The sequence below is a fragment of the Scyliorhinus torazame genome, chromosome 13 (assembly GCF_047496885.1).
Source record: "Scyliorhinus torazame isolate Kashiwa2021f chromosome 13, sScyTor2.1, whole genome shotgun sequence".
Classification (NCBI taxonomy): domain Eukaryota; kingdom Metazoa; phylum Chordata; class Chondrichthyes; order Carcharhiniformes; family Scyliorhinidae; genus Scyliorhinus; species Scyliorhinus torazame.
In genome coordinates, this window is record NC_092719.1 from 66,272,808 (window position 1) to 66,289,029 (window position 16,222).

The 16,222-nt window shown below is 56.8% G+C and overlaps 1 protein-coding gene across 9 annotated transcripts in view; it reads left to right on the plus strand.

Annotated features, from left to right (window-relative positions):
* Positions 1 to 16,222, plus strand: part of LOC140388081 (non-muscle caldesmon-like) — a 277,671-nt gene that overhangs the window by 171,161 nt on the left and 90,288 nt on the right. For all 9 annotated transcript variants that reach the window (XR_011934082.1, XM_072471694.1, XM_072471693.1 and 6 more), the window contains one exon: positions 2,781 to 2,909. Coding sequence is in view for 8 of the 9 variants with exons in the window: in XM_072471694.1 (XP_072327795.1) it covers positions 2,781 to 2,909 (129 nt within the window). In the remaining variant the exon portion in view is untranslated. The remainder of the gene's footprint in view (positions 1 to 2,780; positions 2,910 to 16,222) is intronic.

The following is a 16,222-nucleotide window of genomic DNA, read 5'->3' on the forward strand; positions in this document are numbered from 1 at the left end:
ACCTGATGTGCTCCTGTGGTGTGGTGGACCCAGATGATGACGTTGTCAACATAGACGCGCACCCCTTCGATGCCCTCCATCATCTGTTCCATGATTCTGTGAAATACCTCGGATGCCGAGATGATGCCAAACGGCATTCTGTTGTAGCAGTACCTGCCGAAAGGAGTGTTGAAGGTGCGCAGCTTCCTGCTGAACTGATCCAGTTGAATCTGCCAAAAACCCTTCGAGGCATCAAGCTTTGTAAAAATTTTGGCCCAGGCCATTTCGCTCATGATCTCTTCCCGTTTGGGTATGGGGTAGTGTTCCCTCATGATGCTGTTGTTTAGGTCTTTCGGGTCGATGCAGATCCGGAGTTCGCCAGAGGGCTTTTTAACGCACAACATGGAGCTGACCCATGGCGTGGGCTCCGTGACCCGAGATAGCACTCCTTGGTCCTGGAGATCCTGCAGCTGCTGCTTGAGGCGGTCTTTGAGTGGTGCTGGGACTCTACGAGGTGTGTGAATGACCGGTGTGGCGTCCGGTTTGAGCCGTATTCTGTAAGTGTAGGGCAGTGTGCCCATACCCTCGAATGCCTGCTGGTTGTGGGCGAGGAGCGAGTGGAGCTGTGTCCTAAATTCTGCATCCGGGAAGTCTGATGTGCCTTCTGGAGACAGAGCGTGTACCCGCTGAACGAGGTGGAGAACCTTGCACGCCTGTGCGCCTAGCAGGGAATCCTTCGATGATCCAACACTCTCAAAGGACAGTGTGGCTGTGTATGCATTGTGTGTCACCTGGAGCTGGCAGGATCTCCTGGCCGGGATAACGTTTCCGTTGTAGTCGACCATCTTACAACGGGATGGCTGAATCGGTAGTCTGACCTTCAAGGCGTAGAAGGCTGACCATGCTATTAGGTTGGCGGAGGCACCAGTGTCTAAACGGAATGTGATTGGTGATCGGTTGACTGTTAGGGTGGCACACCATTCATCACCCGGATTGACACTGTTCACTGGCATCGGCTGGTGGGTCCTGCTTGGGGACATCCGGTTCCTGTCAATGACCGCAACACGGAAGACTTCCCGGTCGTCTGTATCACCGGTCTGTATATCGTCAGGGTATGACTCGGTGTATGGAGGCTGAATGGTCCGCACGTCCCTGCGAGGCTGGCGGAATTGGGGAGCGTTGGCAGGTTGAGCTGCTCGACAGCAGGCAGCGTAGTGGCCCATCTTGCCACAGCGGAGGCATTGCCGGTTCTTTGCTGGACATTGCCGCTTTAAATGTGCAGTTGCCACACGTCGTGACGTCATGGCGTTCATTGCGCAATCGCGCATGCGCAGTTCGGTCCTGCGTCCCTCTGCGTCGACATCTCTTTTGGCGCGTACAAGGCGAAAGCGCGCGAAATGGCCGCCCTCATCCGGGCCGCGGGCTGGGAGGAATTCGATCGCCTGGACCCGCTCGGCCTCGTAGGACCCCTGCCTTGCCGATTCGGCCGCATAGGACCCCTGCCGTGCCGATTCGGCCGCCTGGAATTGGGAGTAGAGGCTGGTCGCGTTTTCATGAAGGACGCAGGCTTCGATGGCGGTGGCTAGGGTGAGGCTTTTAATTTTGAGGAGCTGTTGGCGAAGGGTGCCCGAGGTGACCCCGAAAACTATCTGGTCCCGAATCATGGAATCGGAGGTGGCCTCGTACCCGCAGGACTGCGCGAGGATACGGAGGTGTGTCAAAAAAGATTGAAAAGGCTCATCCTTACCCTGCAGGCGCTGCTGGAAGAGGTACCTCTCGAAGCTCTCATTTACCTCAACGCTGAAGTGTTGCTCGAGTTTAAGGAGGACCGTCTTGTACTTTGTCTTGTCCTCACCTTCCGCAAACACCAGGGAGTTGTAGACGTGGATGGCGTGTTGCCCTGCCGTGGAGAGGAGGAGGGCGATTTTCCTGGTGTCCGAAGCATTCTCCCTTTCTGTGGCTTCAAGGAAGAACTGGAAGCGCTGTTTAAACAGCTTCCAGTTGACGCCGAGGTTTCCAGCGATTTGGAGCGGCTGCGGCGGGCTGATGGTGTCCTTGGCGCAGGATGGCGGATCCCTGAAGATGTGTAGGTAGGTCTCACAGTTGCTGGGTTCCAATCCTGGTACTATGTCGTGTTGGGTGCTCTGCTACACAGACGCACCAACACGGTTGCAGATGGTACAACTCAGTTTTAATACTAACAATAACAACATCTGTAAACTTGTAACTGTGGTTCGTTCATTACCATTTAACCTGTGGACCCAGCCTTGACACTATCTTGGAGAGGCACTCAGCACATGATGAATGTCTGAGTGGCTTGCTGTGAGCTCTGTGCCCTGAGCTGTCTCCTGCTGGAATGAACGGGAACTGTGGTGTTCCCCGTTTTATAGTACATGTGCCCTTGCTTGTGATTGGCTGTGATGTTGCGTGTTTGTTGATTGGTCCGTTGATCTGTCCATCAGTGTGTATGTGTGTTTGCACCATGATGTTTATCTGAATATCATGACAACGAGCTTCTGATTATAGGAATTATTCCGACAATAATAGCAAGACCAAGTACAGCACCACACCCTGTTACTTCCTCTTCACTCTATATGTTTTATATAGGACTCCCAATCACTTCCCAGAATGATTCTTCATCAAAAACATATTATTCAGAAGCTTTTGTATTGAATGCGAAGCCGTGTGTGGGGGAATGGAATCTTTAAACCAAGTTGATTTGGCCCAGCAGTGGTTGTTATGAGAGACTGAACATTAACTATAACAATGAACGTGAACAATGAATTCTCTTGTGTCTTCAGAATGACCACTCAGTGGACAGATAACGATGAAGAAGAACTTGCTAAAGAACGCCGTCGCAAAGCTCGTCAGGACCGACTGAGGGATTCTGCACTCAGCCCGGACACTCTGGAATTCAATTCCCAGAACAGGTAGAGAGGCGCATGATTGAATGGGCTATGGGGGAAGAATGGACAGTGGGACTAATTGGCTAAATCTTTAAAGAGCTGACATAGGCACACCGCGCCAATTGACCTTCTTTCTGTGCTTCATCAGGTTGTTATTTGCATTTTTAGCTATCCAGCAGATCACATCTATACGGCCAGAAAATAACAATCTTTTCAACATTCAGGCTCTCCCGTTCAGCCATGTGGCAATGAGGTTTCACAGCCCCAGTGCACCCCACTGACTCGCAGTCATATAATTCTTTGGAAAGGCAAGATTACAGATGATAAGACCCTCTAATTTTCTTGATATTTTTCCTGTATTGGTCCAGTTTATTTTGTTTGTGATATACATTCAATTCACCAAGAGGCCGAGAGAGCGAGTGAACATAAGGCTTTATTAGTCATGAACTTGCCTAGCCAGGTGGCCAGGTTATATGCCACCCCGGGCCACCGGGGTTACAGTACAGTACCTGGAAGCAGCTTGTATCACCACTTCCAGGTCAAATGTTACATTAGGTGGATAAAATGGTTACAGTGTCATGCATTATGGTGAATACATGCTCACCACATTCACCCACTGTTAAAAAAATCAAGTCCAGCGGGGGTGACGTAGGGTCATTACATGTTCAGTCTCTATGGAGGCCGGATCGTTCTCTTCCACCTCCTCAGCTCTGGCGGTGCGGCGGGCATGGTTGTTGTAGGTGGTGACTCCAGGGGCGTTGTTTCTGGAGCTGGAGCCTCAGTCCGGCGAGTCGGAGACGGTTGGGGTGTGGGGGTAGACAGGGGGTGGTGGGTGGCGGCAGTGTCAGTGCGGGACAGTACAGGAAACCCAGGGAGGCGTGGGGGGGGGGCGCATTGGCAGGGGTACCCGCTGGTGCTAGGTCTCGTACGGAGAGCGTATCTTGCCGTCCGTCCTGGTGCGCGATGTAGGTGTAATGGGGGTTGGCGTGGAGCAGCTGGACCCTCTCGTACAGCGGGTTGGTCTTATGGCTCGTCATGTGCATCCGGAGAAGGACCGGTCCCGGAGTTGACAGCCAAGGTGGAAGCGAGACCCTGGAGATAGACTTCCGTGTCGGGGTGGACAAAGCTCTCCGTGCTCCCGGAGTCGAAAAGGCAGGGGGCCTCGTGCCTGTTCGGACGACCATCATGGAGTTCTTTCGCGGTTTCGGCTTCGACTGGTCGAGGTTCACCGCGCCCAGTTGCGGATAGCCTGTGTGGTCGGTGGAGTCACAAGATGGCGGCCCCCATCGGTCGCACGTGTCGGTCGGTGTTGGGGCCGGCGGCAAAGATGGCGGCCCTCACGATTCGCACAATACCGATGACACATCTGGAGGGGGCGCAGGCACGCAGCCACATTGCGGGGTCTGTGGGCCTGGTGCGTTTTCCATTTCTGGGCCTTCGGTCGGCCCAGAGAGACTCTCGCATAGTGCCCCTTTTTTCCGCAGTCGCTGCATGTCGCTGGGCGGGCTGGGCAACGCTGCCGGCGGTATTGGCCCTGCCTACAGAAGTAGCATTGCGGTTCTCCGGGCTGGGCTGGCAGACGCACGGCGCAGGCCTGCGACATAGGCGGGTCTGATGGGGACCTCGACGATAGTGTCCATGAGGGGTTCGTCGGGCCCACGGGGAACGCGCTAAGGTTCTGGTAGGCCACCTCTAGCAAGGTAGCTAGCTTTACCGTGTCCCGCAGGTCGGAGGTCCTGTTTTCCAGCAGACGCTGCCTGATATAGTTTGAGCGGACCCCAGTCACGTAGGTGTCCCGGATCTGTGAGTTAATGTACTCCTCCGCTGTCACATCTCGATAGCTGCAGTTCCTCGCGAGTAGAGTCAGGGTTTCCAGACACTCATCCAGTGATTCTCCGGCGCGTTGACGGCGAGTAGTGAGGGGGTGTCTGGTGAACACCTCATTTACGGGCTTCACAAAGTGCGCCTTAAGGGTTGCAACGGCCTCCTCGTACGTAGCCGCTTTCTCAATCATTACTGAGATTCGATGGCTCACCCGAGCGTGGAGGAGTCGCAGTTTGAGGGTCTCCGAGGGAGCCGTTGTGGAGGAGTCGGTGTAGGCATCGAAGCCAATGTTCAAATATTTCCTTGGCTTCGGACGCGCGGGCGTCGAGTTCGAGCCTGTCTGGCGAGTGGCTTCCATGGTGCTGTCGATGACTAATAAATTGATATACCTTCAATTCACCAAGAGGCAGAGAGAGCGAGTGAACATAAGGATTTATTAGTCGTGAACTTGCCTAGCCAGAGTCGGTTGTGCAGATGAGTCCCACCGGCAGGTGGCCAGGTTATATATGGCCCCTCGTCGTCGCTCCCCCTCGTCGCCGCTCCCCCTCGTCGCCGCTCCCCCTCGTCGCCGCTCCCCCTCGTCGCCGCTCCCCCTCGTCGCTGCTCCCCCTCGTCGCCGCTCCCCCTCGTCGCCGCTCCCCCTCGTCGCCGCTCCCCCTCGTCGCCGCTCCCCCTCGTCGCCGCTCCCCCTCGTCGCCGCTCCCCCTCGTCGCCGCTCCCCCTCGTCGCCGCTCCCCCTCGTCGCCGCTCCCCCTCGTCGCCGCTCCCCCTCGTCGCCGCTCCCCCTCGTCGCCGCTCCCCCTCGTCGCCGCACCCCCTCGTCGCCGCACCCCCTCGTCGCCGCTCCCCCTCGCCTCCGCTCCCCCTCGCCTCCGCTCCCCCTCGCCTCTGCAGTCCCTCGCCTCCGCAGTCCCTCGCCGCCGCTGCCCCTCGCCGCCGCTGCCCCTCGCCGCCGCTGCCCCTCGCCGCCGCTGCCCCCCGTCGCCGCTGCCCCCCGTCGCCGCTGCCCCCCGTCGCCGCTGCGCGGACCCCAGTCACGTAGGTGTCCCGGATCTGTGAGTTAATGTACTCCTCCGCTGTCACATCTCGATAGCTGCAGTTCCTCGCGAGTAGAGTCAGGGTTTCCAGACACTCATCCAGTGATTCTCCGGCGCGTTGACGGCGAGTAGTGAGGGGGTGTCTGGTGAACACCTCATTTACGGGCTTCACAAAGTGCGCCTTAAGGGTTGCAACGGCCTCCTCGTACGTAGCCGCTTTCTCAATCATTACTGAGATTCGATGGCTCACCCGAGCGTGGAGGAGTCGCAGTTTGAGGGTCTCCGAGGGAGCCGTTGTGGAGGAGTCGGTGTAGGCATCGAAGCCAATGTTCAAATATTTCCTTGGCTTCGGACGCGCGGGCGTCGAGTTCGAGCCTGTCTGGCGAGTGGCTTCCATGGTGCTGTCGATGACTAATAAATTGATATACCTTCAATTCACCAAGAGGCAGAGAGAGCGAGTGAACATAAGGATTTATTAGTCGTGAACTTGCCTAGCCAGAGTCGGTTGTGCAGATGAGTCCCACCGGCAGGTGGCCAGGTTATATATGGCCCCTCGTCGTCGCTCCCCCTCGTCGCCGCTCCCCCTCGTCGCCGCTCCCCCTCGTCGCCGCTCCCCCTCGTCGCCGCTCCCCCTCGTCGCCGCTCCCCCTCGTCGCCGCTCCCCCTCGTCGCCGCTCCCCCTCGTCGCCGCTCCCCCTCGTCGCCGCTCCCCCTCGTCGCCGCTCCCCCTCGTCGCCGCTCCCCCTCGTCGCCGCACCCCCTCGTCGCCGCACCCCCTCGTCGCCGCACCCCCTCGTCGCCGCACCCCCTCGTCGCCGCTCCCCCTCGCCTCCGCTCCCCCTCGCCGCCGCTGCCCCTCGCCGCCGCTGCCCCTCGCCGCCGCTGCCCCTCGCCGCCGCTGCCCCTCGCCGCCGCTGCCCCTCGCCGCCGCTGCCCCTCGCCGCCGCTGCCCCTCGCCGCCGCTGCCCCCCGTCGCCGCTGCGCGGACCCCAGTCACGTAGGTGTCCCGGATCTGTGAGTTAATGTACTCCTCCGCTGTCACATCTCGATAGCTGCAGTTCCTCGCGAGTAGAGTCAGGGTTTCCAGACACTCATCCAGTGATTCTCCGGCGCGTTGACTGCGAGTAGTGAGGGGGTGTCTGGTGAACACCTCATTTACGGGCTTCACAAAGTGCGCCTTAAGGGTTGCAACGGCCTCCTCGTACGTAGCCGCTTTCTCAATCATTACTGAGATTCGATGGCTCACCCGAGCGTGGAGGAGTCGCAGTTTGAGGGTCTCCGAGGGAGCCGTTGTGGAGGAGTCGGTGTAGGCATCGAAGCCAATGTTCAAATATTTCCTTGGCTTCGGACGCGCGGGCGTCGAGTTCGAGCCTGTCTGGCGAGTGGCTTCCATGGTGCTGTCGATGACTAATAAATTGATATACCTTCAATTCACCAAGAGGCAGAGAGAGCGAGTGAACATAAGGATTTATTAGTCGTGAACTTGCCTAGCCAGAGTCGGCTGTGCAGATGAGTCCCACCGGCAGGTGGCCAGGTTATATATGGCCCCTCGTCCGCCGCTGCCCCTCGCCGCCGCTGCCCCTCGCCGCCGCTGCCCCTCGCCGCCGCTGCCCCTCGCCGCCGCTGCCCCTCGCCGCCGCTGCCCCTCGCCGCCGCCGCCCCTCGTCGCCGCCGCCCCTCGTCGCCGCCGCCCCTCGCCGCCGCCGCCCCTCGTCGCCGCTGCCCCCCGTCGCCGCTGCCCCCCGTCGCCGCTGCCCCCCGTCGCCGCTGCCCCCCGTCGCCGCTGCCCCCCGTCGCCGCTGCCCCCCGTCGCCGCTGCCCCCCGTCGCCGCTGCCCCCCCGTCGCCGCTGCCCCCCCGTCGCCGCTGCCCCCCATCGCCGCTGCCCCTCTTCGCCGCTGCCCCTCGTCTGGTGGCGACGGGTTTGCAATCCGGGGTGAGGTTCGCAAACCGGGAAGGCGGGTCGACCTTAAGGGTCGCGAGGCCGCAGACAGTAAGGGGGGGGTATAGTGCCGCTAAATTGGAAGGTCAGACTTTGAAGGTTGCACTGGAAGTCTAAATCCAGGAGTGTAGCCGCGCAGAGGTGGGGAAGGATCTAGAGACGGAAATTTTTGAATTCCCTTCCCTGGACTGTGAGGTTTGCTAAACAAAACCCCTTTATCTCCACTGAGTGGGAACCGGCGGCCAGTAAAATTTTTTGATTAACAGGGTGGATGAGGTGGGAACAGCGCCTTACCGTGTCAGGGTGTATGAAGCCCTCTGTGCTCCCAGAGTCAATTAGGCAGGACGTCTCGTGCTCGTTGATGAAAACGGCCGTCGTAGTGGTTGAGTGTTCGAGGTCGAGATTGATCCAGAGTCACCGAGGCTAATCGCAGTAGTTGGGAATTCTGTTCAGGCAGTGTGTGGTCGGCCGAGCTGGGGTCCTGGGGGCCCATCCAAGATGGCGTCTCCCATTGATCGCACATGGCCGGGGGTGCACAAAATTGAGGCGCCATCCATCAAGCGTGGCTTCCGTGGAACAAGATGGCGGCGCCCGGGGTCCACACGTGGCCCTGGGATATGGGGTGGCGGCGACCGCTGGCCACATGGGGCCCGTGGAGAAGTTTGTGGTGGCGGTCCAGATTCGCTGCTGGAGACCACGGCCACTGCTCGGGCCTGACATACCCCCACGAAATGGCCCTTTTTGCCGCTTCCCCTGCAGCTGGATGCGCGGGCCGGGCAGCGCTGGCGGGGTGCTTGGCCTGCCCGCAAAAGTAGCAGCGGGGCCCCTCGGGTTTGGCAGGCTGCCTTGCAGCGCAGGCCTGCGGAAGAACGGGGGAAGTCTCTGGGTTGGCCGGTGCGGGGTTCCACGCTGCCCCCAGGGTGTTAGACGTTTTAGTTGCTGTGATATGAAGAGTCTAAAGTTCTGTTCCTTTTTCACAAACACACATTCATTTCCTTCCAACAGCCTTTATACAAATCTCTCACGATACTTCACCTTACAGAGGCCACCTGAAGCCCCTTTACATATCAGTGTCAATTAATGGACACTTAACATAAATGAGACAACTAATTGCAATGTCTCTTAACCCATTACTTAACACACGGGGCTGCCGCGCGGTCAGGAACGTAGGCGCGGGCGTTCCTGGAGGCCATGTTCAGGAAGCCTGCAAAGGCCCGTGCCTCCCTAAGACCCAGGGTGTCTTTCTCTAACAGGTGCTGGCGGATTGGTGATGAAAGCATACCTGCCACGAAAGCATCCCGGACTAAGAGTTCCGTGTGTTCGCTCGCCGAAGCTTGAGGGCAGCTGCAGCTTCTGCCCAGCACCAGGAGTGCGCGGTAGAATTCCTCCACCGATTCCCCAGCGGTTTGCCATCTTGTTGCAAGCAGATGCCGGGCGTAGACCTGGTTTACCGGGCGAATATAGTGTCCTTTTAACAGCTCGATTGCTGCATCGAAGCCTTCCGCTTCCTCGGTGAGTGTGTAGATCTCCGGGCTCAGCCTTGAGTGCAGGACGTGCAGTTTCAGCTCTCCCGTGGGTGCGTTTTCTGCCGTCTCGAGATAACCTTTCTCACATGCCAGTCAGTGCTTAAAGATTGCCGCTGAGTTCGCCGCGTGGGGGCTAAATTGCAGACACTCCGGCTTGATTCGGAGTTCCATCCTTTCTTCTTAAAATCTAGCTTATTAAATTGATGCACGATCAATGACCACTAAAACGAGGTTGTAGTAGGTTGTAGAAGGCTTTAATAGGCTAGATGTTTCCCCCAGCAGCTCAGGATCAGAATGAGGGCTGCTGGGACAGCACGGGTTCTTATACCCCACCTATCAGGGCGGAGCTATTGTACACTCTAGCCAATAGCAAGCATATAGGTTGTACCAATGGTACTTCAGCCTCTCGGGTACCGTAATACCCTTCCCCTCTCTCTCCCTTCCCCCCTCTCCCTCCTCCTTTCTCTTGCTCCTTCCCCCCTCTCTCTCCCTCCCTCCCCCTCTCTCTCTCCCTTCACCCTCTCTCTCTCCCTTCCCCCCCCTCTCTCCCCCTCGCGCTCTCCCTCCCCCCTCGCGCTCTCCCTCCCCCTCTCTCTCTCTCTCCCTCCCCCTCTCTCTCTCTCCCTCCCCCTCTCTCTCTCTCCCTCCCCCTCTCTCTTTCTCCTTCCCTCTTACTCCACCCTACCTCCCCTTGTTTCTCCTTTCTCTCCTCTCCCTTTTCCTCCCCTTATCCACCACACTCCATCTGCATCCACCTCACTCTCCCTCCATCCCCCCCCCTCGCTCACTCTCCCTTCATCCTCCCCCCCCCTCGCTCACTCTCTCTTCATCCCCCTCACCCTCCCTTCATCCCCCCCCCACTCTCCTTTCATTCCCCCCTCACTCTCCTTTCATTCCCCCCTCACTCTCCTTTCATTCCCCCCTCACTCTCCTTCATGCCCCCCTCACTCTCCCTTCATCCACCCTCACTCTCCCTTCATCCACCCCCTCACTTCACACCCTTCTCTCCATCTTTCCCTTTCCCCCTGCAGCTTGCTCCCTGAACCCTGATTTGTTATCAAGGCTGTTTCCCTTTCTGGATGTTGTCCTGCTTTTGTTGCTCTGCTTCAAGTGCAGCACTTGGCTTCTCTACAACACTACAACATTCAGGGGTAAGCTGTCAAATACTCCGGGATCTCTGCTGCATTCTTTCTCCTCCACTCTGGTTTCCCGGTGGCCACGTACCAGCTGTGTCCTGGAGAGTCTCTGAATTGGAATCTTTGCTGCCATTGTTCACTTACAGAGACGCAGCCGACTTCAAAGCACAATCCTAGCCCAGTATTGAACATAGAAAATAGAAGCAGGAGACGGCCACGCGGCCCTTCGAGCTTGCTCCGCCAATCATTATGGTCATGGCTGATCATCAAGTTCAATACCCTGATCTAACCTTCCCCCTATATCCCTTGATCCCTTTAGCCCCAAGAGCTGTATCTAATTCCTTCTTGAAATTACACAATGTTTTGGCCTCAACTACTTTCTGTGGTAGCGAATTCCACAGATTCACCATTCTCCGGGTGAAGAAACTTCTCCTCACCTCAGTCCCAGAAGGTTTACCACTTATCCTCAAACTATGACCCCTAGTCCTGGACTTCCCCCACCATCGGGAACATTATCTACCCTATCTAATCCTGTTAGAATTTTGTAAGTTTCTATGAGATCCCCTCTCGCTCTTCCAAGCTCCAACGAATATAATCCTAACCGAATTAGTCTCTCCTTGTATGACAGTCCCGCCATCCCAGGAATCAGCCTGGTAAACCTTCACTGCACTCCCTCCATAGCAAGAACATCCTTCCTCAGCTAAGGACACGAAAACTGCCCACAGTGCTCCAGGTATGGCCTCACCAATGCCTATTCCCTGTACAATTAGTCCCGGCATTTAGTTCAAGATCTTACTATCCTGCTCAAGCTCATTGTAATTCTCCTTGTGTTTTCCACATCAGCTCAGGCCTCGCCTCCAGCACTCGTCCTGCATCTCTGTCTATGATTTCCATTCCCTCCTATCCTCTTTCCTGTTGTACTCAATCCTGCATTTTCTTGGTTCCTCTCTACATCTCTCACTGCTCTATTTTATATTTACATTACCCATGTCCTCACTTCCTGTGCATTCCAAAGATGCAGACATCATTTGGTATTACCCCAGTTCAAACAATTCCCAAGAGATATTATCCTGTCATTTCCCACACTCCAGCACCATGCTTTACTCCCCTGCCTGTTTAAAGTATGCCAGTGAGGCCAGCTCTCTGAAAGTTAAGTTTCCTATCAGGCAAGACAGCAATAACTTGCATTTCTATAGTGCCTTTAACAAAGTAAAACATCCTAAGGTGCTTCTCCAGAGCAAAAAATTGTCACAAACATTGTGACCAATCACTTGCTCACAGTGATCGGAATGTAGCAACCATCTTAAAGGATGAGAGAGAGGTAGAGAGCCTGGGGGTAGTGATTTCCAGGTTAGGGGCTCGAAGGTTGATGTTAAGCCTGGGGCTGAAGGAGTGTGACAACTTGGGCAGCAAAAATAATTTTCTGGTTCCGATGCGACAACTGAGGTATGGTATAGTTTTTTCATCCGACAAACACGCACCTGCTCAGGTCAGTCCAGACTTGTCCAAGATCATTTCCCATTCACTGCCGTTAGCATAGAGTTCTCCATCCATTCATAAAAGGCCAGTTCCAGGCAGAGAGGGTTCCAATTATTCATTTATTTATCGCTGAGTCAGTCATCAGCTGCCAAATTTTATATGCCGCCTAATCCTCTTATGACACATTATATTTCATATGTTCAATTTACAAGTGGCTTTTGCTGCCTTTTACCTAAAATGGTGTCAGTTTTACAGATTAACAACGCCGTCACCTGAATACAAAATATACGGGGGTGGGAAAGCATATTAGGAAAGTTAAATTACGATGGATGTGCCTGACCTCTGGCCCACACAATTTTCGATCCATTGAATCCTGCTTGTTGTGAGTTGGATCTGCTCACATGGCCGAAATGCACTGCCGTCACGTGGAACCCTGTGGAGGAGCAATTAATAGTCAAACTTGGCATCGAGCTCCGGAGGTAACAGCAGGAAAACCTCTCTGGATACGTTAGAAGTATCATGAGTCCAGTTTATTGCCCTTTGTTCTCAACGGGGGCTAATGTGGATAGCCACCAAAAAACAGGTGCAGTGATGGTGATGTGCGGTTAACTATCGCCTATTCAGTGTAATGTAGGCAATACACCAACTTCGTGCTGTCTGTTTGATTGAATGATTAATGCGTTCAGTCAGTGCTCACCATGCTATTCACCTGAAATTACAACTTTCCGGCACCACTTAAAGCTAGCATGCATCTCTCGGTCTCTCTTGGAAGGGCCGTGTGACTGGAGCAGGCTCTGGCAGCCATGCAGGAAAACAGTAAAGGACAGCACAACTTTGGAGGAAATCTGCTCTTAAGCTTTTCCAACGCTGCACTGCGGTCTTGCTGGTAGGTCTGGAAAGCAGGGGAGATATCCCATTCTATCAGGGGGCCAGGTGGGAGCTGATCTCTGTGCACATTGTTGGCAGAAGCGAGGCCCCAAGCCCCTAGATGGAGTACCACAAGACAATCAATATCTTCGTGCAAGGGCAGTGAAGGCATCTTCAAATGTTATCTCCTTCCAACCACCCCCAGTAACATCGGCCATTGTTCAATTCGCTACAGCCCCATCACTCACTTGGCAATAATCTATTATTCAGGACTCAGACCCAGCTTTCATCTGCTTCACAACACCATCGCACATTCGGCACTTCTGGAAGCCACACACTGAGATCTCACTGCTTGATTACTGTCAGCTATTCAACTATGGCAGCCACACCACCGAAACACATTAGACCACACTCACTGACACATTGACCTCTCTTTTGCACGAGATGGTGGCGTATAAACAAAACCAGTAGTTGTTAACCAGAGGGACATGGGCACAGCTGCAACGCCTCACTCCTATGGGTCCTGGTAATTAATGGGCCAGACATTTCGAGGCCATGACGAGCACTGGGGCTGAAATATGGAAGTTGATGACATCTTGTCAACTAATTTTTGTTTTCACATCCCCGTGCAGCAGCAGCACCCATAACCCCATGCAGCAGCAGCACCCGTAACCCCGTGCAGCAGCACCCGCAACCCCGTGCAGCAGTCGCACAAGCACCCGTAACCCCATGCAGCAGCAGCACCCGTAACCCCGTGCAGCATTCGCAGCAGCACCCGTAACCCCGTGCAGCAGCAGCACACGTAACCCCGTGCAGCAGCAGCACTCGTAACCCCGTGCAGCAGCAGCACCCGTAACCCCGTGCAGCAGCAGCACCCGTAACCCCGTGCAGCAGCAGCACCCGTAACCCCGTGCAGCAGCAGCACCCGTAACCCCGTGCAGCAGCAGCACCCGTAACCCCGTGCAGCAGCAGCACCCGTAACCCCGTGCAGCAGCAGCACCCGTAACCCCGTGCAGCAGCAGCACCCGTAACCCCGTGCAGCAGCAGCACCCGTAACCCCGTGCAGCAGCAGCACCCGTAACCCCGTGCAGCAGCAGCACCCGTAACCCCGTGCAGCAGCAGCACCCGTAACCCCGTGCAGCAGTCGCAGCAGCATCCCGTAACCCCGTGCAGCAGCAGCACCCGTAATCCCGTGCAGCAGTCGCAGCAGCATCCCGTAACCCCGTGCAGCAGCAGCACCCGTAACCCCGTGCAGCAGTCGCAGCAGCAGCCGTAACCCCGTGCAGCAGTAGCACCCGTAACCCTGTGCAGCAGTCGCAGCAGCATCCCGTAACCCCGTGCAGCAGTCGCAGCAGCACCCGTAACCCCGTGCAGCAGTCACAGCAGCAGCCGTAACCCCGTGCAGCAGTAGCACCCGTAACCCCGTGCAGCAGTCGCAGCAGCACCCGTAACCCCGTGCAGCAGTCGCAGCAGCACCCGTAACCCCGTGCAGCAGTAGCACCCGTAACCCCGTGCAGCAGTCGCAGCAGCACCCGTAACCCCGTGCAGCAGTCGCAGCAGCAGCCGGAACCCCGTGCAGCAGCAGCCGTAACCCCGTGCAGCAGCAGCCGTAACCCAGTGCAGCAGCACCCGTAACCCCGGGCAGCACCCGCAGCAGCACCCGTAACCCCGGGCAGCACCCGCAGCAGCACCCGGAACCCCGTGCAGCAGTCGCAGCAGCACCCGTAACCCCGTGCTGCAGTCGCACCTGGAACCCCGTACAGCAGTCGCAGCAGCACCCGTAACCCCGTGCAGCACCTGTAACCCCATGCAGCAGTCGCAGCAGCACCTGCAACGCCGTGCAGCACCTGTAACCCCGTGCAGCAGCAGCACCTGTAACCCCGTGCAGCAGCAGCACCTGTAACCCCGTGCAGCACCTGTAATGCTGTGCAGCACCTGTAACCCCGTGCAGCAGCAGCACCTGTAACCCCGTGCAGCACCTGTAACCCCGTGCAGCACCTGTAACCCCGTGCAGCACCTGTAACCCCGTGCAGCACCTGTAATGCCGTGCAGCACCTGTAACCCCGTGCAGCAGCACCCGTAACCCCTTGCAGCAGTCGCAGCAGCATCCCGTAACCCCGTGCAGCAGTCGCAGCAGCATCCTGTAACCCCGTGCAGCAGCAGCACCCGTAACCCCGTGCAGCAGTCGCAGCAGCAGCCGTAACCCCGTGCAGCAGTAGCACCCGTAACCCTGTGCAGCAGTCGCAGCAGCATCCCGTAACCCTGTGCAGCAGTCGCAGCAGCATCCCGTAACCCCGTGCAGCAGTCGCAGCAGCACCCGTAACCCCGTGCAGCAGTCGCAGCAGCAGCCGTAACCCCGTGCAGCAGTAGCACCCGTAACCCCGTGCAGCAGTCGCAGCAGCACCCGTAACCCCGTGCAGCAGTCGCAGCAGCAGCCGTAACCCCGTGCAGCAGCAGCCGTAACCCCGTGCAGCAGCAGCCGTAACCCAGTGCAGCAGCACCCGTAACCCCGGGCAGCACCCGCAGCAGCACCCGTAACCCCGGGCAGCACCCGCAGCAGCACCCATAACCCCGTGCAGCAGTCGCAGCAGCACCCGTAACCCCGTGCTGCAGTCGCACCTGGAACCCCGTACAGCAGTCGCAGCAGCACCCGTAACCCCGTGCAGCACCTGTAACCCCGTGCAGCACCTGTAACCCCGTGCAGCAGCAGCACCTGTAACCCCGTGCAGCAGCAGCACCTGTAACCCCGTGCAGCACCTGTAATGCTGTGCAGCACCTGTAACCCCGTGCAGCAGCAGCACCTGTAACCCCGTGCAGCACCTGTAACCCCGTGCAGCACCTGTAACCCCGTGCAGCACCTGTAACCCCGTGCAGCAGCAGTACCTGTAACCCCGTGCAGCAGCAGTACCTGTAACCCCGTGCAGCAGCAGCACCTGTAACCCCGTGCAGCAGCAGCACCTGTAACCCCGTGCAGCAGCAGCACCTGTAACCCCGTGCAGCAGCAGCACCTGTAACCCCGTGCAGCAGCAGCACCTGTAACCCCGTGCAGCAGCAGCACCTGTAACCCCGTGCAGCAGCAGCACCTGTAACCCCTTGCAGAGGAAATGGGACCTTCCTCTTTCAAACACTTCAACTTAATTGTCTTTTAGTTGGTATATATAAGAACTACTTTTTTGAGCCTATGCTGCCTGCGAGCTGTTAGTGCTGACTGTGTGTGGTGGAAATCACAACCGTATAAGGCCTTTGATTTGTGGACCAGTTAGAGGACATCTGAATGCAGAAAACATTGGGTCTTGCATTGCACACATTTAACAAAATGGCAGTTATGTAAGCTACAACTTCTCTACTCTTGACAGGATTGAGGGGAACAGATTTGATTTTACAATGTGCAGGATCCACTGAGTCTCGGAGCTTCCTCTCCACTCACCTATTTTGAGGGGACATTAATAGATTTTCCATGTTCTGTTGCTGGCCAGCCACATAAATTGTGGTTAGAGACTGACTATTTCCAGCAGAACTATAAGATG